Below are 25344 nucleotides of genomic sequence, written 5' to 3' on the forward strand. Positions count from 1 at the left end.
CCTTTTTGGCAGATTCTCGTTAAATTCTAGTTGGTGTAACTGCACCAAATGTGAAACATGGAAAATATTTCAAATCTAAAGCCACTGTCAATTATCAAAGAAAATAATATACAATATAGATTGTGATATGATAGTTCATGGTTGTATGGAAGCCCAGATGGTATTGTAGTTAGTGGAGGCAGGTCTGAAAGATTATTAAAAGTTAAGTGTCTCTTTTTATGCAGGAATAAGTGTATAATAGAAGCAGTAGCAAATATTGATTGTAATATTTATTTATAGACATAAGGAAAAATGTTAAATTAAAGATTATTACAATTTCTTGTACCCAGTGTCATACTAATGTATGAAACATTAATTGGTACATGGGATTTGTATTTTTACAGTAGAAAACAACATGTATGCATTACTTTAGAAAAGGACTTATAACGTATGTTTGTACCGTACCTCTGGTGTTCTCTGAGGCACCCTTAAATGGTACTTTAGCAACAAAAAAACCTAAAACAGGTTAGGCAAAAAAGATTAAGTAATACATAGTAATACAGAGGCGAACACGATATTGAGCACATAAAATTTTTATTATTAACACACACACAACAGAGAAAATGTGTTAAGATGGATTGTAATAAATAGCACCAACAAATAAAGACACTACGTGCACTGGTCAATTAGTTGATCTTTTATTTAGAGCCATTCTGTTCTTTTTTCTGATGGTCGCAGGCAGATGATAAATACAATAGTTATATGCTAGCTTTTACATAGTTTACATAATTTAAATAACACAAATATTTTGTTAGCCTTTAACAATAATGTGAGAAGTACACATATCTCGTATTAATTTACGACAATAACTAAATAAATAAAGGTTTCAATGCCCGGCCAGGGTTAGTTTAACTAATTACCAGGGATGATAGTCTCACGTCACACACGCACCACCAGGATTTTTCAAATGCTATACTAAGCAAAGATATACATGCAATATGTTGCTTGTCAGCCAGTTTTGAATATCTTGTTTTAGGATTCATGCTATAAGTTTTTTGTTCAACTTAATAATATAACATTCTGATCACTGCCTTCCTCCTCCTGCATGCATAATGATTAATTGTATACCTTCTACAGTATAGTGTAATTGTACACCTTTTACACAGATTCTGTGACACCTGTTCTCTTATGAACTACAAAACAAACTTGATACTGTGTGCAGCATGACTCTTTGTCGGATCTACCAACCTTGAAAAATTCACAAAGTATATGCTTGAGACTAGATATGTGCGAATGTCAAATTTTCATTGCGAAGCGAATTGCGAAGCGAATAATAACTATTTGTGCGAATTCGAATCGAATGCGAATAGTTGCTTTTCAAAACCATAAAAAAAAAAAGTTTTTATTTTTAATATCAACTTTCAACCCCCATTAATACAGAGTGTAAAAATGCTCTACATTAAATAAAATTCCAGCTTTAATTTAAGTTCTATTTACAAACATGAAGCATGTAATTCATTTTGAAAAATCTCTACATAAAAACATGTACATGTACACAATTGCACATCTTAAATTAATCACTGTTCTTTTCAATCATCAAAAAGTTTTCATTGTTTTAAGTTTAATAAATTTTTATAACACTGGGAAAAATTATTTAACCCCCATGTTCAATTGGAGAACAAACAAAACGAAGTATGTTCTACAAATATTTAAAAATGACTAATACTATACACACACAAAACACCATTGAAAGATTTACACACTAGGCTCTTATATCCGGTCAACAGGTTAGCTTTTATTTCAAGTTGGCATGTAAAAACACCAATTGCTCGACATGCTGAGGTAGCAAGTTTTCTCTTCGTGCTGAAACAACATTTCCAGCTGCTGAAAAGAGACACTCTGAATTTACTTGTGTGGAAGGAACCCCCAGATACTTCAGAGCTACTTTGGATAAATATCGGTACTTTGTACCTTCATTTTTCCACCAATTTAATGGATTGTCATGTCTGTTGATACGAGGTTCTTTTAGGTACCTCCGCACTTCTTCTTCTCCTTCATCATAATCTTTATTTTCTTGCATTGGAATACTATCGAAGACAGCCCATAGAGAAGATGTTGGTGCAGAGTTTGGAATGCTAGATTTAGCCTCTTGTACAGGATTGGAATCAGTTTTTAAACTTTTTATCTCTGACAAAAGAATGGCTTCCGATTCAATTGTAGATAGAAGCACTCCTTTAAATCTTGGATCAACCAACATTGCAGCACGCTGTAGGGGTTCTTGCATGTAGTTCGGAAATCTTGACTTTAGATTTTTATGCAATGCTCTTGCAAGTGTCATGCCATCTTTTTTGGCAGTGATGTGTGATTCAAGGTTACAAAGAAGACAGTGAAGTACTGGAATGATTATGGACAATGTTGGATAAGTGTTTCCACTCATTTCTTCTGTGGCTTCTGCAAGTGGTTGTAAAACTTGAACAAAGTTTTCAGCATGTTTCCATTCCAAGGCGGTCAGCATGTCTGTATCGCCAGAGTTCACGTGGTCGGCTACAAGAGCAGGTTTCATTTCCAGCAGTCTCTTGAGCATTTGGTACTCTGAACACCAACGTGTATCAACATGTTGAATTACTTCTAGTTTTGGCATGTTCAACTGTTCCTGGAATGTGTGAAGTCTTTTCCTAGCACGATTGCTTCTTCGGTAATGACCAACTATACTCCTGGCCTTACTAAGAAGTGTGGTTGTACCCGGGCAATCATTCTTACTGTTTTCAATTGCAATTTGAAGGGTGTGAGCAAAACATGATCTGGAACCATCTTTAAATAATGACACAGAAGCCTGTCTGAAATTATGGGCATTATCAGTGATGCAGAATAATGGGATAGATGTCACTGCTGGATCAATTTCCCAGTCAATAAGAACATTTTTTATGGTAGTAGCCACCTGAACACTTGTGTGGGATTCATTTACAACAGTGTTACTCATTGCAAATGACACAGACGTGAAGTCAGGTCGGAGATAATGACAGGTAAGGCTAATGTAACTGTCAGTTGAGCGAGAAGTCCAGCCATCAGATGTAAATGCTATGGATGATATTGTTGGTAAATCTTGTACAAGCATTTTCTTGAGAGAGTTTTTTGTTTCCTCATAAAGAGCTGGAATATAATGTTCAGAAAATGTAGTTCTACATGGTACTGTGTATGTAGGTGCAACATTTTTGTGACCCATTAACTCTTTAAATCCACGCCCTTCTACAAACTCATACGGCAAAAGTTCTGTCACCACCATTTTGGCAATTTGTTTGGTTATGCTCTGTGCTTTAGGGTCGGATGGTGACATCTTCTGCGTACTTCTGAACATTTCAGTTAAAGTAGGCTGCAGCACTGGTTTTTTTTTTGCACAAGTTCCTTCAAGCTCATGAATTTTTTCTTTGTCTTTCATTAGTTCCTTGTACAACACAGCATGTTTTGCCTCCAAATGGTTCTGAAGTGTTGTTGTAGTGCCTGCAAGCAATATTAAAATTTTGTTGATGTGTCGCTCTGATTTTACTTCAGTAAATAATTTCATTAGTACAACCAGTACAACTATAAAATGTACTAAATGTGTATTTAAATTGGAAAAAGTCGTATTTGCAAAATTTTAACCATCGGTAGCCTTGGAAAGACATAAAGGGGGATTAGGCCTTTCCATCTTGAAGTTTCTCATCTTTTTGCTATAAATATAATTTTGAACTATTTATCCCAATTTTTGGGAGAGCAAGCCATAAATCATATCCCCTAGACCTTCTATACCTTGTTGCAAACATGTATATACTAATAGGCTCTAGTCTGTTAGTGCTACGAGGCAATAACTTATTATTTCACACTGGAATACTCATACGACCAGTTCGCAAGTATTGGCTTCAACAATCAGCCAAAGCTAAGTGCTATGAAATGTCGAACCAAAATATTTAGCATGGAAGTTTTATTGTAAGCAGTATCAAAATATTTGAAATTGCAAGATGTTGAGGCCTAATTTCCCTTAAAATCTTCTCATGTTATGGGATAGGTATTCAACTGAAGAAGAAAAACTGATAGTAATTGTATTTTTGAGTTCCTCTCATTTTAGTTGAAAATTCTAGTAAACTGCATTGCTGTAATTGAAATATTTAACTGGTTGTTTAAGTTTTGAACATTTCGTTAGGCTCTGTTAAGTTATCTATTTATAAAATAGGTCATACTGTTCTAATCTGAATGAACCTGACATTGTCTGATATGCCAGCACTCTCCTAACCTCCTTCCCTTTCCTGGCATTCAAATTTCCCGCAGAAGTCATGTGCATGTGAGGGTGCCACGAACTACACCAAGAGGGTGCGGTCGATTCAGTGCCTCATACCCTAATTTCGATTTAATTATTATTACTGTAATTTTCTTTTAATAATACCTAGTGTTTTTTGTGTGAGTTTTCAGGTAATAGATTTTTTATTTCTGTTATGTACTGTCAGCTCGGTTGGTAAGCGCTGAGAGTGTTGTGTTGTCTATGGTTCGTTAGTCAGCAGCTGGCATCATGGCTGATAGCTCGTCAGATAACCTGTGTAACCAATGTATCGTGTAATGCAGACACAGTGCGTGTAACAGGTACATAAAAATTTCATTGTTTCCTTTTTGCGTAAATATTAACTGGCCACTATAGACTCAGACTTGCCGAAGGCCTTTCATTAATAATAACTTTTATTGAAGTTATTTTTAAATTAATAATACCATGTTGGCTGTTCATGGATCACCAGAGTTAAATGTAAAAGCGTGTTTGTTTACTTGTTTTTTATCAAATATACCTCGGCATGATTTGATTTTAAATAATGGTACCATCCGTTTCGGCGTGCAGCGCCAAGCCCCACATGGGTGACATCATGCCCAGAGTTCGAGTCTCACCCTGGTCCATGCCCCCTAGACACAGCAATATCAAACCATTGGTTAGGTTAGCCTAGTTACAATTTAAGTATGGTAAATTGTTTGTTGGGTTAGCAACATTTAAAATACTTATTTATGGTTTTCAAGAAAAATAATAGCCTACTCAAAAACAACCATTGTCAGAATTGTTGATTTTTTTTTAGATGACTAACTTCTCTATGAGGGAAAATGTGAACAATAATCATCCTACAGATTACTTACTGTACCATTTTTTTGCTATTTTGTCATCCAAATCAAGTTGACTCCCAAACCAATTAAATACTAACAAAAATTTAGAAACGTGTTTTGGGGGAATTCAGTTTTACCGTATGTTAGAAAATTTGCTATTTAGACACTACCAATCCATGGCACACACAAATTTCTATTGTGGCACATTACATCATTAAAGCTTTAAACACCGCACGAAAACATTGTTACAAACGTCATGACGAAAATCTTATACAAAAAAAGGCAGACATGAAACTTTATTAGGTTAAAGGCATCTGAAAACGTACGAAACGTAAACATTCCACGAGTGGTTGCGATGGGACGTGTTTTACTTTCTTCTTTTTTTACGTTAGCGGTTGCATTGCGTTCGGTGAAGATACTACCATCCAAATAATAAATTATAACATCAATGTGTACACTATTCACAAATTATTAAACCCTGATTATAAAAAAAAAACCTAGTTACATAACCTACCACGCGGACATTTGAACGACTGTTTGCAACAATCACATTGTGCGGAGCAATCGCCAACGTCTGTGAAATAATTCCATATTGCACTACGTTTCTTTCTTTTTGACGGTACTTCTTTCGCTTGTAATGAACCATCTGCACCTTTATCCATTTTTAATTTCGTTAGATAAAATTATAAAAACCCACGGTAGTCGACAAATGCAGCAATTTAGTTGTGTTTACTTACACAACACTTTAGATTAATCGATAGTGACGTCACGTTCGAGCGATAGGTCGATCTTCCGAAGTTAACAGAAAATAAATCGCACGTGACGTCACAATTTGAATGATACGACAAAGCTTCGTTTAATGCGAATACTTCATATCGTTTCGAAGTGTTATCGAATATTAAAAAAACTTCGAATTCGATTGTACTATCGAAGCTTCGCACATGTCTACTTGAGACAGTAACCTTTCCAAGCAACTAATCCAGTCATTTACATCGAAATATTTCTTTTGAGATGCACTTTTTCCAGCGGAACTTTAGAATCAACGAATTTTTGAAGTATTCCCAGCCACACTTTTAAATGCTGTCCTTGCGTTAGTGTGTACAGTGTTCTATCTCCCATGCTTGTCCCTTCAGTGGCATACCTGACTTAATAGTACACAATTTAAAAACCGCCTTAGAAGCCCTTATGTTAATGTGATAGTGTAGCTCTAGCCGCCAAACAACCATGTGTGACCAATTTTCTCAGCTTTCAAGCAGTTGTGTGACTAACTCATTCCATTTTCCTGACATACTTGTGTAACTACCCTGTGACTACATGAGAAACGCGTTGCTTCTAAAAACCGTAGGACCATACTTCCAGATTCATTTGTAACAACTACATAGTGCAGTGTCTTGTCTGTAAGAAGATGTTAGCCTTGTTTTACTTCCTTAGAAGGCTTTAAATGTGCTTATCTCAAAAGGCCTTTGTTGTGATCTCTTCCCAGACACAGGTAATGGCATTTGCCTGAAAGTGTGAGTTGAGTAGGGCTGTTCCAATACCTATTCGCTATTCCCAGTACCCTGATACCACTACAAAAATACCCAATACCACTACTGGTACCTGACTCTTACAATCAACATTGACAATTAATGGCCAAACTATATGAATTAAAATTAAAACATATTTTTATTCATTTATTGGGAAATGTCATATTTTGTTTTACAAATCTAAATCAAAGCAAGATTATTGGACATTGTGCATCATGTTTTTATTAGGTAACCATCTTCAATTTTGGTTTACTTAAATGTTTGCTTAAAAGGGCTTTCTAACCAATACCTACCTCTATACCTGTGCCAATACTGTGTGACTCAGCAGAGAGCCTAATATTGGCTGATTGCTGAGATCGGGAATTGGTACCGGAACAGCCCTAAAGTTGAAGTCTCTGTTGCACAGACACCAATGTTTGTTGTTGCAAACAAGACATTCTGTGAATAGGTGACATTATCAACTTGCTTACTGTCTGCACAGATGGATTTTTAAATAACATGCACAATGATTAGCATGTTGTGATTGTAGGTAAACTGGATCATGGTCCAGATCTAGCTAATTTTGGAGAAATCAGATCATTATTATATTTTTAATGATATATTTAGTAAGGTCTTTTTTTAAGATAGCTTATTTACAAACCTCTGTAAAGTTGAAGCTTTCATTTTCCAAAAATGTCATAAAATGACATTATTATTTGTGATAATATCATAATATTAATTTAATTTTCTATGGACTTCAATGTATTGGTTTTGATAGTAACTCCCAACTTCACAGTTCTAAGTTTATTTTAAATATGTGTTTATTTTATTGTTCAGGCATGTGCTCTCTGATTTCAGGCAGTGGACGAACTGTTTAAGTTAATCCAACTGTTCGTTGCAAAGTATCCTGACAGTACTGAGCAAGAGGTACATGAAATCAACACTTTTAAGAGACAAACTCTGCAACTTTATTTACAGGTATGTTAAGTTTATATGTTGTATCCATAACGTTTTGCTGTGGCTAATTGCACACAAGCATTATAAACAATATCAATAGTTCCTTTTCGTGAAATGTATTTCTTTTGGGGGTACGACTCTGTGGCTCCGGCTGTTGTGGCCCCACCTTCGGGATTCCCCGGACATGTTCGGGCATGTTAGCCGCACAAGATGTCTAATTTCAGCAGCTCATTGGCTGCTTGTGACGTTGTATCCCTCCTCTACCCTCTTCATGGACCACGTAGCGGTCAGGAGTCTGCTGTTGACGGCAGCCACCATGGTGCATATTTTCGGAGTGCTAGTGTTATTTAAAGAATAAAATCGATAGGCAGCTACGTTAGCCAGGGTGACCGTTGGGAGAGAAATAATTAAATAAGGAATATTGACTATTTAGAGATATATACTGGTTAGAGGCACCATTTTCAAATACTAAAATACTGTCATCTTATAGTGAATTTAAATACCAGAGACCGCCAAATTTTTTTATAGTAGTGGCGCCAAGTTTAAATTTGTACTCCATTATTTTTATGTATAGTACTAGTTGATGGCACCAAATTCAATTAAAAATAAATAGTGTAAGATTGATTCTTGGTTTGGCATGAGAACTAAATACTTAGTTCACCATCTTGTATGGTGCACCCAAGGAAATGCTTTAAAAATTTCCTCAAAGCATTATAGTGATAAACATATAGTGATAGGTGTAGATATAGGCGTAGCATGTTTATTAAATATCATTATAGTAATATGTGTAAGTATAGTTCGGAATTATAGTCATATAATTATAAAGCCAATAAAATGTTAATAAATTTTTATAGTAATGTGTATGCTTATAAAGATATATGGATAAATGTTTATTAAATAAGAAATGTTTAAGCCTGTATGCTTAGATAGTAATATGTGATTTTAACGTATCTCCATTGAATTTTATCATGTTTGATTAGAACTTTCACTTGTTTTCTATAATGAGAAAATTGAGAGTAGTAAAACATATTTTTGAATGTTATATACAATTTGAATTTTTTTTATTTCACTTTAGAGCTTAAATTAACTGATTTTAAAACCATAGTGAATATTTAGCTGCCTTTTTTCTTGAAGTTGGTATACAATAGTTAATTTTTTCACTTATGTAATTATGTAGTTGCTCAGCAAGATAATTTACATCAGAAGAGTTATAAAAGTCACTTTAATCATGATTTTTAATTGAATTGTAGAGATAGAGATAATTACCATTTTTGATTGCGAAACTCAGTATATGAATTATTCTTGTGCAAGAAACTGTAAATTGAAATAATAATTTTTAAAGCAGTATGGTACAGGTCTTCCTAGATCAACACATTGTTGGCAAAAGTTACAGAACATGGAAATATATTAGAGAAGCATAGATCTAGAAGATTCTGGGATGGTTGGTTATTATTGCACTGTATTAGCCTTAGGCTAGTTGTAAAATTAAGTAAATGCTGAGCCATGAATTTAACATGAGGATGAACGATGTTACCAGCTGAGTTGTTCGCCCAGTCAAAACTGGGAATGTTAAAGTCTTCAAGTATCAGTAAGTCGTCAGAGCAGTTAATAAGTTGATCTTGTAAGTCCTCAAAGTATTTACATTAACCATTGGCAGTAGTATCTGGTGGCAAGTAAATATTTCCAAGAATTAGAAATTTTGAAGATGAGGTTTTAATTCTTATCCACACTGCTTCAACTTCAGAGGAGTCGAATATATGAATAGGTTAAGCTGATGTGAATTTATTTTTATTAGTTGCGGATTCCTGTCATTTTTAAATATTGTATACTGATCGGTGAAATAATGAGTTTACACTGTATGCATTTAACCACGTTTCGGTAAGACACTTAACATCGCATTGGAAAATAATAATATTTTCATAAAATTCATTCACTTTAGTTTGAAGTCCTCTGAAATTTTGATATGAGATTATCAAATCTTTAACGCTAGACTGTACTGGATTATAGTAACGATGCTGCTCCTGGCAACTAGGTAGAAGATGTTGACGTGCTGGCCATGGGGGTACAAGATGAAATCCACAAGGGTGGATTCATTATTGGCAATTTGCTCAGGATGAAGCTTCCCATAGAAGGAGCTAATAATACAGCTGCTAGGCCAGATAACTATGTTGTTAATATGGCTGAAGTCACCTTCAGGGACCGAGACATGGAAGGATGCATAGGTATTATGTTAAGTTCTCATTTTTGTCACTTTGACTTGTCATAGGTTTACTTCATTAGAAAGATAGATGATTTCCTGATCCAGCACGGGTGGTTCAAAGCGTGTGACCTACAAAGCTCTAGACTTTAGATATGGTTTTAAGAGAGGATGTGTTACGAATACCATCTTTCACTGGTTTTTTTTTTCCGAACTTGGTCATTTTTGTTATCAGCGTTGCCGTAGGCGTGGAACTTGTGCACATATTGCACAATGGTAAAACCTTCTAGGTCGTCAGGTTGGTAGATGGTGGTGTTGGAATTCCTAATGACGTGCGATTCATGCTGCGTTGGAAGTAGGTCACATGTCGTGTTGCTGTGGACGGACGCGCCTGGCGCTTCAGTGTGGCTTGGTAACTTACTGTTGGAAGAATTTTTCACTGCTTGACTGAAAGATATTTTGTAGTTTCTCTTGGTGTTCAGGTTTTGCTTGATCTGGGATAATTCTTGTTTGATATCATAGGTTTCTGCTTTAAAGTGTTTTTAGAACTTGATATTCATTCTTTAAATCATAAACTTTTTCACTAAGTAATTTCACAATGCTGATTAATTCTTCCATGCTTGAGAATTCAGGTTTGGAAACTTCACGTAAGGAGTGTTAGTTTTTTTCATCGGTTTTTGAAGACTTTTTAGACAGTGAATTAAACATGATCGGGTGAATATCCCTCACTAGCTCAAGCTCAAGAGTAAAAGCATTATTAAAGGGGTGGTAAAAAAACTGAAAATCAGGCTGATTATGTAACAAGAATTAATGATTTACAGTACACTATTACAATAGAGTAACATATGAATTGCGGAGCATGCGTTAAACACGTCCTTCGGCTACGAACTCACCCAACAGTCACTTTGGTATAGTGACTAATGTCGCGGCCTATCGATTGGCAACCCCGGGTTCAGGCTGCGCCTTTCCTCAATACAGATTTTTATTCTTAAAAATAAAACCAGCACTCCACAGCTTCGCAAATATGAACCACGGTGGCTGCCATCAACAGCAGACTCCTGACCGCCACATGGTCCATGGAGCGGGTAGAGGAGGGATACGTCGTCACAAGCAGCTGATGAGCTCCTGAAAATAGATATCTGTGCAGGCGGACATGCCCAAACATGTCCGGGGGATCCCGAAGGTGGAGCTACAACTGCTGGAACCACAAAGCCGTAGCCCCATAAGAAATACAATTCGCCAAAAGGAACTATAATTCACTACTAATATCCACTGTTAGTTTAAGCTTTTTTTTTCTTTTTTCTTTTCTGTAACACTGGAAAGTTATAAAATTCCACTCTAAAATTGTTGTAAAGTGTGTCTAGGCTGCAAACTTGATCTTGTGATCTTGACATAATGTCAGAGAATTAAGTTAGAATAAACCTGACCTAATTCCCTTCACTGAATTATCTCTCTTGATATTTAACATTTAACAAGAGCCAATTTTGCTTTGTTCTTGTTTTAACATATTCATCCTTGCTGCTCATTCTCAAGGTTTTCGTGTGACATACAGTGTTATCAGCATTGGTGTATGTTCATGAAATTGTTTTTAATACAGCTTCCCATTGCAAGAATCATTCAAAGAATATAAGTACAGGTAGTGTGTATAGAGATATCACCATCTGTCATATTATCATCTCATTTAGGCTGCAGGGTGCAACTTTAAAAACAATGAAGAATTATATCTTTTTTTTTTGTCTATTTGTTAATGGATTTATATATAGGAATATATTATTGTTACAGTAATATATATATATTGTGTGTGTGTGTATGTGTGTGTGTGTGTGTGTGTATGTATGTATATATATATATATATATATATATATATATATATATATATATATATATATATATATATATATATATATATATATATATATATATATATATATATATCAAATTTTAGCAGTTTCTACTGACTGATTATTAAAAAGCAAAAAGTACTAAAAAATATATAAATACAGTATACTGTGTTTTCTTTCATAATCATCGCACATTTTATTCTAAAATTAAGTTTAAAAAGTAGGGGTGCGACAATTATGCAGAAAAAAATTTTTTTTAGATAAAGTTATTCATAAAAACAAAAACCATTCATGGGAAGTATGTTTATTTAAAAAGTGAAGTATAAAAGAGCACGCCAAACAATTTAAATTAATAAGTCATGCAACAAAAACCTTTCAACTTTAAATAGAAAAACGAAATCTGTGATCCAAATGCAAGCCGAACAAACGTGTAACTATCGCCGTAGTACACACCACGAAAGAGTGTGGGCCATCAGATGTAGTTAACTCAGCACTCGACAGAGAGCGTGCGTTGCATGCACTCGGCGAGATATCGATATTCGGCTACACGTGCGCGCTCTATATGGGAAGCAACATAACCAAACAGAGAGAGCGCGTTGCATGCACTCGGCAAGATATTGATATTCTGCTACATGAGCGCGCTTTTTACGGGAAGCAACACAACCAAACAGAGAGCCCGCGTTGCATGTATCAGCGAGATATCAATATTCGGCTACGTGTGCGTGCTCTATACGGAAAGCAACATAACCAAACATTAATGACTGCAACGAGCGATGGCTACATTTTTGTAAGCGGTACACCGCGGCGACGCAGGCGACCAGATGAAGGTTATAACGTTTTAAAAGTCTTTAAAAGAAAATTTACACATCTGACAACTTAGTATTTCCGTTAATTAAATAAGTAAGAGGAAATGTCAGAATAAATTTTGATTTCTATTTTAAAATACGTCGTTTTATACGGAAAAAATACCCACACATAGCGCTCGGAATCTAATACGGGGACCAAAAACATGATGTTACGTTCAGACGAGAGGTTTTTTTTTATCCAAATTTTGACGCCCTAAAATATGGGTGCGACGATTATGCGATAAAAGAGGGTACACACACTTCCATAACTGATACATTGAGGAATCATGTTTATGTAATGTGTATGCTAAAAGATATAAATATGCAATATCACAGTCACGTGCAGTGTGAGTAGTAAAGTATTAATGAAAGCTCAAGCTACTGCTTAGCTATTTTAAGGGGCCCGTCTTCATTGGGGGGTATGTGTGTTAGTGAGACTGAATGATAAGCCTGACGCTCGCTGGTGCTTCTAGCGCGGTATTGCCTCTAAGCACAAGGCTGTGAACTGTCGCGCAGGCTTCTCGTCGTCCATAGGACAAGTGTGAGATGTGAGCTGTGACCGTAACATTATTTGGCATAGAAATTAAAGTAAAGGTGTAATGCAAGTCCCCTAAGTGCTTTCAAAAATCTGTACCGGTTGTTTTATGCCTAAAAATTACTCTCAAAACACACCTTTTAGTCATTTTAACTCTTCTAAAAATACAGTTTAAAAACTTAATCTGAAATCAAAAGTAGTTTTCGGCCCTCAGCGAATTCTTAAATGCTTTCGTAAACAGACCCCACTCGGATATCTTGAGTAGTTTTGAAATCGCGTTGTTTTTCCTGAAGCTCTGCGCAGAGTATGTGTACCCGGGCAGACGGGGCCCTTAATATGTTGCTTAATGTGATGTACTTTTTATATTTTAGGCTAGACTTTTAGCTTGCAATTAATATTGTTTTGTTTGATGAATGCAGTTTTTATGTCACTTTAAGTTATTGTCAAATTAGTAACTTGATTTTTCCTTTCCAAGGACTGTAGATGTTTAACACTTATGTCTGTTTAATGTTAGCAAAACTGTTTTTAAGTAAATTATTCATGTTATGACTTTTCCAGCCTTAACATCACAAACGCTTCAACAGTGAAAGAACTCCATGTACAAGCATATCTGATAATAAATCTTTGGCTTTAGCAAGTAAATGGTTCTGAAGTACGATAAAAATTTTATAGACTAAAGGAATGTAATGGTGTTCCCTTTACAATGTCCATATCTAACGTCGGGAATTGTCATACTGTCTTGTATAATTGTTTATTGTAATAAATATAATGTCATCAGAAATGAGTTTTATTTTCAGTTTTTCCTTGAGATTTGTTGTTATCTGAGATTTGTTATTTGGTGCTAAAGCATATGTATTGTTTTCTATTTTGTACTCCGGCTTTACCAATGCTATTTAATAAAAACTGGGTATTTTTTCTCAACCAGCATGCCATTCGAATTGGCACGTGTTGGTAGATTTTCTCTCGTATCGTGCAGCGGTATGACTCTACATTGTCTTTAACCCAGGGAGTGCATTTTGCCAAAATCTTAAAGTTCTTTAAAAAAAAAAAAAAACCATTCAGGTGCCTTACACTTGAATATCCACTTTTCCACAGCCTTCTTTAGTCTCATTTGTCTCGTCAAATGGTACTTGAACATACAGCCACCTTCCAGAATGTCAAGGTGCATGATAACTTTGTAATCTCAAAATCATTCTCTATAACTGGCTCTTCAACATTGTAACACCTTTAAGAAAAGGTGTGGCTGTCATTTCATGAACTGGGCTGTACGAATATATGTTATCTCATCCCCTGTCACAATGAAAAAAAAAGTTGACATTGGTTTCAAATGCTTTCAGTAGATCAGCATATTTTTCTCGCTGATCTCTTCTTCTTACTGTGTGTTTATTGCCGAAGTACCCATGTGGCACACTCCAACACTAATGGCCAGTTTCACAAACATTCCCTAAAATTTAACTATAAGCTGAGTGCGACAGTAAGTCTCCGAAGCACCGACTTTTTGTGTTATTAGGCTTCTAGAGTTTTGTAAACTCCATTTTTTGGATGTAAATAGTAAATTAATTTTGAAAGCAAAACTTATTGTATATATGAATTAGAACAACAATAATATTTTATGTAAATAATTCTGCTAGAGCGATGCTAGAGCTACAACCACTAAACAAATCAGATTAATTTAAAAACCAGGTGAAAAATGACATCTATTACACACACACACACACTCACTCACTCACTCACTCACTCACTCACTCACACCCTCACACACACAAACTCACACACATACATACACATATATTACACATACATACAATTTGTAGCTAGGATTTACAAAGCCAGTAGAGAACTTCCAAATTAGCTGCAATTAAAAGTAAGTATCATTTAATACTGAAAAAAGAATGTTATTTTTAAGAATTGTGTTCTAAATAAAAAAAAAATTATTATTTATATACTGAGCTGGTATACAAAAAGACTGGTTATTGACAAAAGCCTACATTGAAAGAACAAAATCTGTGTTAGATTTTTTTTTATGTACAGTTTCTAATGAATTTAAAAAGTTATATTTCTAAGATTAATTTATTGTTTTCACAATATTTTTGTTTTGTTTTAAACTTTAATTTTTAAATACAGTATGTGTTCCAGTAAATTTAAGTCATTAAAGAACATTGAATGTAACAGAATGTTTATGACGGTGGCGGTATTCAAACTTTAATTCTGAAACAAGGGTTGTAATTGTTGTTCTTTGTGTTTTCATTCTAGATAGTGGACGGCAGAACATGCTGGACCACGCTAATGCTGGCATTCAGGACACTTATTGAAAATGATGATGACCGATTGTTTGTCATTTACAATGGTGGTCTCCAGCTGACTTTTGAGGTATGTCTGGCACTGTTATGTTTTTATAGCGTGTTACTGTGGGCTGTGTTCTGTCTCTGTATTCGTGCACGCTGTGTGCACGTAAGTGTTGCAGAGCAAGGATGTGAATTTAAGTGCTACAGTTTTATTTATACTTCCTCCTTGTGCTTCAATTAAATCACGGGGCAATGTCATAGTAGTAGTCTAGATCCCGATACCGTAAAAATGTCAATGTCATCACCAACGTGATGGCAACATCATTACCACCCCTACATTCTTACGGGACAACCGTGGGGATATGGAGTTTTGGGGCGGGGAGCATTCACATGCTTGATTTGCACAAAATATGTTTCTTTACTAAACTAACTTTTGGGTATTGTATTTTCTACCACAGACCTACCTATTCTAGTATAAAATATAACACTGAAGATATATTTCCCTCAGTATCATATTGTATGCTATAATCCCACTTGGTATAGTACATTTTGCGATACCACTTTTTATAATTTAATAATTCATCTTCAAATTTATGCTAACCTTCCACATATCATAAAGTTTACTATGCCCCTACCTATTTTAGTATAGAGCATGATACTGAAATAATTTTTGTAATCTAATGTAATTTACTGACTAACAGTGTCTTGTACAAAACAGGCGTTTGAAACCCTATTCCCAAGTTTGTGACGTAAGAATGTACAAGTCGTTATTACTTAAGTACATCTTGTTGATGACTTATTCAATATCCATACCATATCACAATGTAAATGTACAAATAAAATTGTATTTATTGATCTAACCCTCACTAAACCTTTCACTTTGTTTTTATCATTGCAATTGATAAACTAGCTTTTTTTTTTTAAATTGAGCCGTTTTTACATTTTGTGATTCACCTAACCAAAGTAAATGTTATTTTACATAAAATCACAAAGGAAACACACAACACACTTCTCAACTAACATAGCAAAAAAAAATCCACTGACCTTCCTTGGCATTATGGCAGATATTGTTTATATTGTTTACTGTCAATATTACTGTTGTATATATTAAATTTATGTCAAAAAATTTTGCTGTTCCACTATTTCATTAATTCACTATCACAAAATACGCACTGTCACTTTCCTGGTCACTACTACAGTCACAACCACACATTCTTTTTCTACACTGTACCGTTATATTAATTCAGTATAAATAATCGAGACCTTGCATTTCTCTCATGACTACTATACTCATTTCCACCTGTCACCACAATTCCTAGTCCAAACCTACACATTTCTTATAAAAGTCATTGGTTGTTCCTTGATTTTCAAATCTGAACTGCATAACTAGAACTGTACTAGCTCATAGTTGATGTTTAATTTCATTATGCACAGTGCATGTGTGTACTGCTGATGGTATAAAACATTTAGCATTTTTAGTTAAGAGATGAATCAATTATTCCCATAAATTGCACTTAAGTGCTTACAATAATGCATAATTTTTGTTTTAAAAGCCTTGTGCATGCATTGGTACTAAATGGATGCAGGTTATATAGAAACTATAAACTCTATAAATTTGTTGAATCCAAACCATTTACTAATGATTTACTGCTGAGGTATGATGTTAAAAAAACAAAATTTAATTTACGGTATACTTCATTGTTAATAGTTGTGGGATTCTGGTAATTTGGCCACCTCTAGAGTCTGGATGTATGTGACTTATGACTGGATAGGGTTCTCATTCTTAGAATTCCCTCAAGTTCGCACATGTTGAGACTTTTCGTTTATTCCCTTATTGGAAGAACTTTTCAATTGTTTTTGAGTGTCAGTAAATCAACTCAAACTATTTCTTATATTTATTATTTTTATTTAAATATTTAAGTTGGACAATATTCTTTCATTAGTGCTAATTTTACTTAATATTAACAACATTTTGGTTCTGGTGAACACTTAATCTGTTATATCCTTGGGAATTAGTTATTGAACCATCAGATTGAGACAACTCTTTTTTTAATGATAACTTTAGCTTACTGAGTTGTTATCTATGTCATATTAACAAAGCATTTTTAATTGTGCATGAAGTCAGATTGTTTTCATCATTTTTTGGTAGAAAATATAGGGATTTATTATAAGAGGGAACTTGGATAAATAATAAATGCGCACAGCCAACCATCAATTTTCGTGGCTTGATTTATTTAATCTGAAGGCATCAAATGTGAATATAGGCTATAAACAGAAACATTTGGCTTCCAGAATGTGAAGATTTATGTTCAAAGTAACCACAGTGCTAACTTTAATCATTAAATTTCATTGGTTCTTCAACTTAGTGCTAAGCTAAAATCATCACTTTTATGTTTCAACCACAGTGCTCAGTATCTTAATCTTCAAAGTTTTAAGTGTTGCTATTTATTCCTTGGTAGCAAATATTTCCGTTGAGATAATGTTGAAGAACCTACGTCCAAATTCTGACTGCTACAGTCAGTAAAATGTTACATGAACTTGTGTCAGTAACATTCACCATTTTGCGTTTTTCTCAAGGACTGCCTTATATTGTCAACACTCAACAGCCAATCAGAGGCTTAAGTAAAAGAGGTGTAATTCTGAACTATTTTGCCAACCTGTTAAGGTTGTTTTGGCTTCGAACGAAATATGTTTAGACTGTGTGTAACCGCATGCAATAGCAATAGTGGAACATGTTTACCTGAAGTAGTTCAGGGTCCTGTGTGACTGCAACCTTAGTCACCATGATCTCAGAATTCTGTAACCTGAAACTCCTTGAGGTGAATGCCAGGGATGTTCCTTGCAATGTTCTAAAGCTGATCATTTCACCAGTTTCCCATACCTAACTTGTAATGTATGTGTACTTCCTTAATGTCCTTGCCTGTAAGACATTACTTAGTTTAAGATTTTATGGTTTTATTTTTAGGCTAATTTCATGTTTTAAAAACAGAAAATTTTGGTGGTATTGTTTTTATGAACTGTTTATTCATAAATATAGCATATTATTAAACAAGTATGACTCTTAAATGTTTCATTATACTTAATTCACCAAAACAGTTAATTGTGACTGACACATGATACGCTTTTACAATATAATATATTGTAATAACCATTTATAACTTCTCAGTACAATAAATCTGCAAGTAATTTTTTGTTTGATAAATGTACCAATACTGTAATGTAAAATTAGTTAATAATAACAGTTAAAAGATTAAGAAGAGTAAAAAAAAATCAATCCTTTTAGTACATCAATTTGGTACAACCCTTATGCTAAATATGTTACAGTCGTCAAAATTAATATATTAAAGGGTAAGTTTTTGTGATTTCAATTAAATTTTTGATTAAAAATGCTGATTATTTAGTGATTTCAGTTGCATTTCGGTGTTTATGGTTTATTAACTTTCATTTTGCTGTTATATAGTGTATTGGCATGCTTTTAAATGTGTTTCTTTTTATCGCAACTCACCATATAATCTTGTCCCTAGGCATTACACAAAACACCTAGATTCATGTCTACTTACCATGTTTTTTTTGTTTGTACTCCAAACGCAAGTGTATACATCCCAACTGTTGTTTGTCTGTCCAGGCGTTCCACACGTTGTTCACGATGTACCACGAAGCAACGAGCTGTCATGTGGCCAGCGACATGGTGGAGATGCTGTCTCTCTTGTTGGAGTTCGTGAAGTGCCTGCGGATGTACCGGGAAAACAAGGACGTGCGAGCAATGCTGCTGTCCTCGAAGGAATGGTCCGAAGTGCTGCGCAAGCTTGCAACGCTGTTGAACACCTACAATTCTGCGGACATGCGGATAATCTGTCTGGGTATGTCCGTCTTCATTCTTTATCACATTCATTTTCTCTGTTCATTTCAATTTTTAAAATGAATTTTTTTTTTTTAAATTTATGTTGTTAATTATTTATTATGTTTCGTGCTCATTTTAATCTGTATTAAGTTTTGAGTTACCACAATCTTCAATTTTTATTTCTTATATGTACTATCCATTTCATTTATAACATTTTTCTGGGAATTAGTTATGTCAAATTGATCAAATCATAAGCATTTTGACAATTGGGTTTCATTCAATTACATATATTCGAACCATTAAAAATGTTGATAAATCTTGTATGTTATTTTTTATTTCGATGATAAGTGTGAGACATTGTACTGTGTGTCTTGGTTGTACAGTGAAAGGTCCTGTGATCCGTCATTCCATGGTTCTGCACATTCTGTAATCTGGCAATTTTTTTTTTTTTTTAATGGATTCCGGCTGTTCACCTTGGCTGCCTGCCCTGCAGGAAATTTTAGTTTGCGTAGAGTTTATCATTACTGTCGGTTTTCTTTTAGTATAGTGCTTCCCGTTTTCAAGTAGGTTACATTACATATTTCACGGGTGCATTTCCATAATAATTCTCTGAAGAAGACCTTCCCTCATCGAATTTGTAATTTACTTTCTATTGAACCATTGACGGCCCTGCTTCGAACTGTGGGGAGGGCGGGTGACTGGAGGGTTTTGGGTGTTATAGAATACTGCCAAGTTAAATGGGGAGTCAGAATTTTGAAAAATAATAATAATTTTAACACATTACCAATATCTTGAAAAGTCACTATAAAATCTATTGTTTTATCGTATTTTTAAATGCATTGTAGTTGCAAAATAACATCAACATTACATTAGCTTTCAAAAATATGAAATCATACATTTAAAAAAAAAATGAATAGATAAAATTTTATCATCCGTTTTTTTTTGTTTTGTTTTTTTTTAGTTCTAGGGGCTGTTGTGGGGGAGGGAGGGGGAATTGCCCCAATAACCCCTCCCCTAGGACCACCACTGAATAGCGCAGCTTAGTATATAAGGGAGAGACGGGGGAGATATCTGCCCCTTCCCACTAATTAAGTTCTATGTACATTTCCTTATAACAATTTATTTTATGTATCATTGACTATAAATGAATTTTTCTGTGATATTCCTTTGTTTAAGGCTGATATGCCACCGCCTAGACAAACCCGACCCTCCATCCTTCCCCACCGCTAGGGCTTAGGACGTGTGTTTGAATGGCGCGCCACGGACGTCAAGAGGGCGCTGTAGCGGCAGTGCGCCACACCCCTTTAACTAGTGATGAACGTTGTAATTCTTATTTTTGCTTATTTTTCCCGAAGTGGCGTGTGACGGCAGATCGGCCGGGAGTGTTGTTTTGACGCTGGGTAGTCGGGCCTATGACCGTTGACCTGGGTGTAACCCCCTCCCGTGCCGCAGACCTGATGAAGGAGATGCTGCTGCTGGTCCCGACGGAGGCCATCACGGTGCTGGTGCCCCTGCTGTCCCACTGCCACTCGGCCTTCCAGGAGAGCCACGGCGCGCTGCCCACGGGCCCGTACTTCCCGCGCCGCGCGCCTCGGCCCCCGCTCACAATGGGGCTGAAGGGCGGGCGGCCCGCGCCCTCCCGCCAGCTCGAGGCCCCCAAGGTGACGGTCTGCTCCGGCCATTTCCCAGCATGAAGGAACTTCCATTAAGGGAACGGGGGTAATTTTTTTTTAAAATCTCGGGTAGACAGTGAGTGATCTTCCTATTATTTTTTATCCTAGCTACAGTTCAGGCTAAATTTTACCAAACTCTAATAAAACCATAGAATTTATTTACATAAAAAAAAATTAACTTTTTAAAAATATGTTTAGAATGTTTTTATTGTGAAGTTTGAAGGGTACGCAATGTTTTCTTTTTTTTCTATCTGGAGAGTAGACTGGAGTTTTCGTTCTAATTAACGTCAAACGTGCAAAATTTGATTAGAATTATCGAAAGGTAGGTGTTTTTTTTTTTTTTTTTTTTTTTTTTTTTTTTTTTTTTTTTTTTTTCCAAAAATTTATGTAGTCATTGGAGTTGTTCTTGTTTTGAAGGTCAAATGTGAAAAATTTCATCAGTTTGTAGTAGAACTGCAGTTTTATATTTAAAAAAGACACTTCTTTATATAATATTGATTATACTACATAAATATCTTTATGCTAATTTAATGATTTTTATTATTGTTGTTGATATTATTATTGTTATTATCATTATTATTATTTAATTTAAGTGGTGTGGTTTGCAGGATGAAAATGATGTTAGTCTGCCAGAAGCACAATACCATTCCAAATATGTAAGTATTTTTTCTTTGCATTATTAGGTTTTCTTTGAGTTTGTTGTAGATTATAAAGCCAAGGCAGTGCTCCATATGATGAGATTAGTACAATGAAGTTATGTTATGAGAGGTAAATATTTTATCCTGTGTAATATTATAGATTATGATGATATTACTACTACTACTACTACTACTACTACTACTACTACTACTACTACTACTACTACTACTACTACTACTATCATTATGACTACTTCTACTATGACTACAAATTTGCTGGTACACGGCTGCAAGGATTCTGAGTTTACTTTCATTTTAATGCCATTCCATTTTAAATGGCTCAAAACCTTTAGTTTTAAAATGGTTATAACAGGTGTATGAAGTCATATTGTAATTGCTAATGAATTGTACTCACTTTTATGTTTTTTAGTTTATGTTAGGTACTAATTTTGATATGCCAAATGGCCACTGAAACCAACACTGCCAACAGTTCTAAAACATTAGGTTGTTCAAGCAAATGGTGAAGGCATTTTTTCTGTTATGTCTGTTGTATGTTAATGCCAGGGATGGGCTATGGTAATAGTTGTAATATTATAAAGCAAAGGTGCTGTTTAACATTGAACAGTTATGCATAGAACCTTCATGATCATGGTAGGTTCTTGCTGTACAATAGGATCACATGAGTACTCAAAATGCTGAGTTGAGTTTTAAGTACTTGACACGAGCCTAATTTCAAAGCTCGAAAATTTGTGTAGTTTACTATTTGGTCTAAGGAAAAAATAAAACTTAAATCACTAATACAAACCTGGCGTATTCTAGGATAATAGGAGCACATGAGTACTCAAAATGCTGAGTTGAGTTTTAAGTACTTGACACGAGCCTAATTTCAAAGCTCGAAAATTTGTGTAGTTTACTATTTGGTCTAAGGAAAAAATAAAACTTAAATCACTAATACAAACCTGGCGTATTCTAGGATTATATGCCTTGTGACAAGTCATAATCGTACTCAGCTAAGACGACGACTGTTACTTGCAATACATAAACACTTGAAGATCTGTCAACAGAAGTTGCAGGTTGGGTGTGAAGTTTGGTTATGATGTTTACATTACTTGAAGACAGAGAGAGCATTAAGTTTTTATTTCATTAAATTCTTTTAACAGTAAAGAAACGTAATGCTGGTACTTTAGTGTGGATTTTTTCATGAACTATGATCTACTGTTTCAAACAGGTAATCTTTTGACGTGCATTTTTTTTTTTACTTATTTTACATCAAGCAAAGTTAAAAGTATTGGACATGAAACAGCATAGGTTTTTACATGACAGTATTTGTAGTAAACAGGTTCTAGGTAATGCAACTTCATTGAATTATCAATTGTTATGCAATGCAGTATTGTAATGACAATTTGTAACACTTTCAAAATGAATTAATTGATTTATAAATTTGGTGGTGGCTAGTGGAGGGTGTTGTAAAAGTTTGGTAGTAATACACTACAATTCGATGATATATCACTGTGCGTAGAAGTTAAAATTACAGAGGATTTCTAGTAGTTTGCCGTAAAATAAAAGTTTTCTCATATAAATATGTGTGACTTAAACAAGAAAATCATTTTACCATGCACATCTAAATATGTTCTTAAAATAAACCCTTTATGTACAGTAGCAAAAAGAGTTGAAAGATTTTAATATTTAGTTTTTTTGACGTGATAACGTCTTATAAATCGATGAACGCTGGCTGTACGCACGAAAAAGCATGACTTATGGTCATGTTCCGCCTGAGCCGAGTGTGCAAGAACTGGCCAACCACCGTGTAAGAAAATCTTATATAATATCAAACAGGTTAAGGTGGGCTTTTTAAAAGCAGCAATTTAAAAAATTTGATTTATTTGTCCAATTTCGTCATTTCAAATTAATTTATTGACATTGATTTGATTTCAGTTTATTTTTATAACTAATTGTTTGTGATTATATTTAAACAAATTATTTAAATTAAATTTGCAAAAACTGTAAATAATGTTTGAAAATTAAAAAGTATGCAATTTTTCATCAATGTTTTTTTTTATGACGTTATCACGTAAAATTATCGTCCGTAAACCAACTTTACAGACAACCCCCCCTTTTTTTTCTTATTTATTTCAGGGCTTGGATCCAGAATATGACAGAGCACTGCTCGACTTCTATTCCCCGTATCACGACTACATCGATGTGATCTGCCGACTTGCAATCAACAACAACTGTATGTCAGAGTCACTCGTGAACCTAAGTGCCATGGTGGGATTTGAAGGTGTTCCTTTGCATCTGACGTATTTCCCCAAACTGTGGTTGGACATTTATCAGGCGCAGGTAACTTTCAGGAAGAACTAATGTTGGAAGTCAACTCTCTTGCATTTATATAAATTATTGTAATTTTTGGAAGCCTAATTTGTATATTTTTGAATTTTTTTTTAGTGTTTGCAAAACATTCTGAAAGTTTTCTTTTCTTTTTTGTTCCAGCATGTTGATCGGAAATACATCACCATTCTCACAAATAGTAATTATTTTGTGGACTATGTGGAAGCAGTGTTGTTGGATGAGAGGTTGTCACTAAACATACCGATCATCTACAACTTCTTAAACATATATTTCCCAAAGGTAAAGTACATAAAATGCAATAGTTTTTGGTAATGTAAATATTTTTTGATAATTATATGTAATATTTGGCTGTTATTTTTATCTTCAAAGGGGTTTTTCATGCATCATAGTTGGTATTATGTGTACGTACCCTGCATTATATGTCAAATTATTTGGACTTATAAGCATATTTTTTAATCTGTATACAAGAGAGAGAACTTTTTTCCAAACAGTATGAAAATTAATTTAGCACAGAAAATTTATGTTTTCTAGAGAACTTATACAATAATAAAAGAAATAATAATTAGTACTATTATTCATGCATTTCTCATTTTCCGTAATTAATTAAAAATCTAATAAAACGTGACAAAATTCAGTGGCCTAGAACTACTAACAATAACTTAAAAATCAACCCAAAAAATTTTGCCAATGAAAGGTGGATGCTATTAACAACATTCCCTTAAATCCAATTGTGCTGTCAAATTTTATTTCTCAGTATTTTTCTAGTATCTATGTATTTTCTAATTGTAACCCACAATTTTTTTTGTCTAGTCAGTCTTCAGTGACTATACTTAACACTTCAATTTCATAAAGTCTAGTATGCTGGGGTATTGAAGGCCTTAAAAAAACCTAAATCCACAGGTCCTGATAGTATTCCCAACTTCATTATCAAAGATTATTCCCAATTAAAATTAACAACATTCCCAATTATTTTTAATACTAGTTTGAAAACTCTATTTTCCCCCTAATAGGTAATCCCTGTTCACAAAAATGGTTTTAAATTAAAGGTCTCAAATTATCGGTCAATGTCATTACTTAATGGCTTCTCCAAAATGTTTTGAGAAAATTATCTTTACATTTTTTAACTTTCGAATTAATAATAAATTATCTTGTAATCAACATGGTTTTAGAAGACATTGAGGTGTGTTAATTCGATTTAGCCAAGGCCGTCGATACAGTTAATCATTTTTTATTACTTTGTAAATTATAAAATTTTGGTTTGTGCAGTAATTTTGTTAATTGGTTTTCAAGTTATGTAAAAAAAAAAAAAACAAGTATTTTTTTTGTCTATTTATAATCATAACTCTGACATCGTTCGGGCCTGCGGCCTTTTTAAGCCCGATATGCCACCGCCTAGACAAACCCAACCCTCCATCCTTCCCCACCGCTAGGGCTTAGGACATGTGTTTGAATAGCATGCCACGGACGTCAAGAGGGCGCTGTAGCGGCAGTGCGCCACACCCCTTTAACTAGTGATGAACGTTGTAATTCTTATTTTTGATTATTTTTCCCGAAGTGGCGTGTGACGGCAGATCGGCCGGGAGTGTT

At 34.5% G+C, this 25344-nt stretch overlaps 1 protein-coding gene across 4 annotated transcripts in view; it reads left to right on the forward strand.

Moving 5' to 3' along the window:
- The window catches only part of LOC134535844 (ubiquitin carboxyl-terminal hydrolase 34), a 217103-nt gene that overhangs the window by 183982 nt on the left and 7777 nt on the right, over window positions 1-25344 (forward strand). For 3 of the 4 annotated variants that reach the window (XM_063375171.1, XM_063375172.1, XM_063375173.1), the window contains 7 exons: window positions 7455-7574; window positions 15225-15341; window positions 18882-19116; window positions 20550-20758; window positions 21379-21426; window positions 23545-23748; window positions 23899-24036. In XM_063375171.1, the coding sequence (XP_063231241.1) occupies window positions 7455-7574; window positions 15225-15341; window positions 18882-19116; window positions 20550-20758; window positions 21379-21426; window positions 23545-23748; window positions 23899-24036 (1071 nt within the window). Of the gene's footprint in view, window positions 1-7454; window positions 7575-13529; window positions 13753-15224; window positions 15342-18881; window positions 19117-20549; window positions 20759-21378; window positions 21427-23544; window positions 23749-23898; window positions 24037-25344 lie in introns of those variants that run through there. The other variant, XM_063375174.1, reaches the window with a different exon arrangement.

Source organism: Bacillus rossius, chromosome 10 (assembly GCF_032445375.1).
Source record: "Bacillus rossius redtenbacheri isolate Brsri chromosome 10, Brsri_v3, whole genome shotgun sequence".
Lineage (NCBI taxonomy): Eukaryota > Metazoa > Arthropoda > Insecta > Phasmatodea > Bacillidae > Bacillus > Bacillus rossius.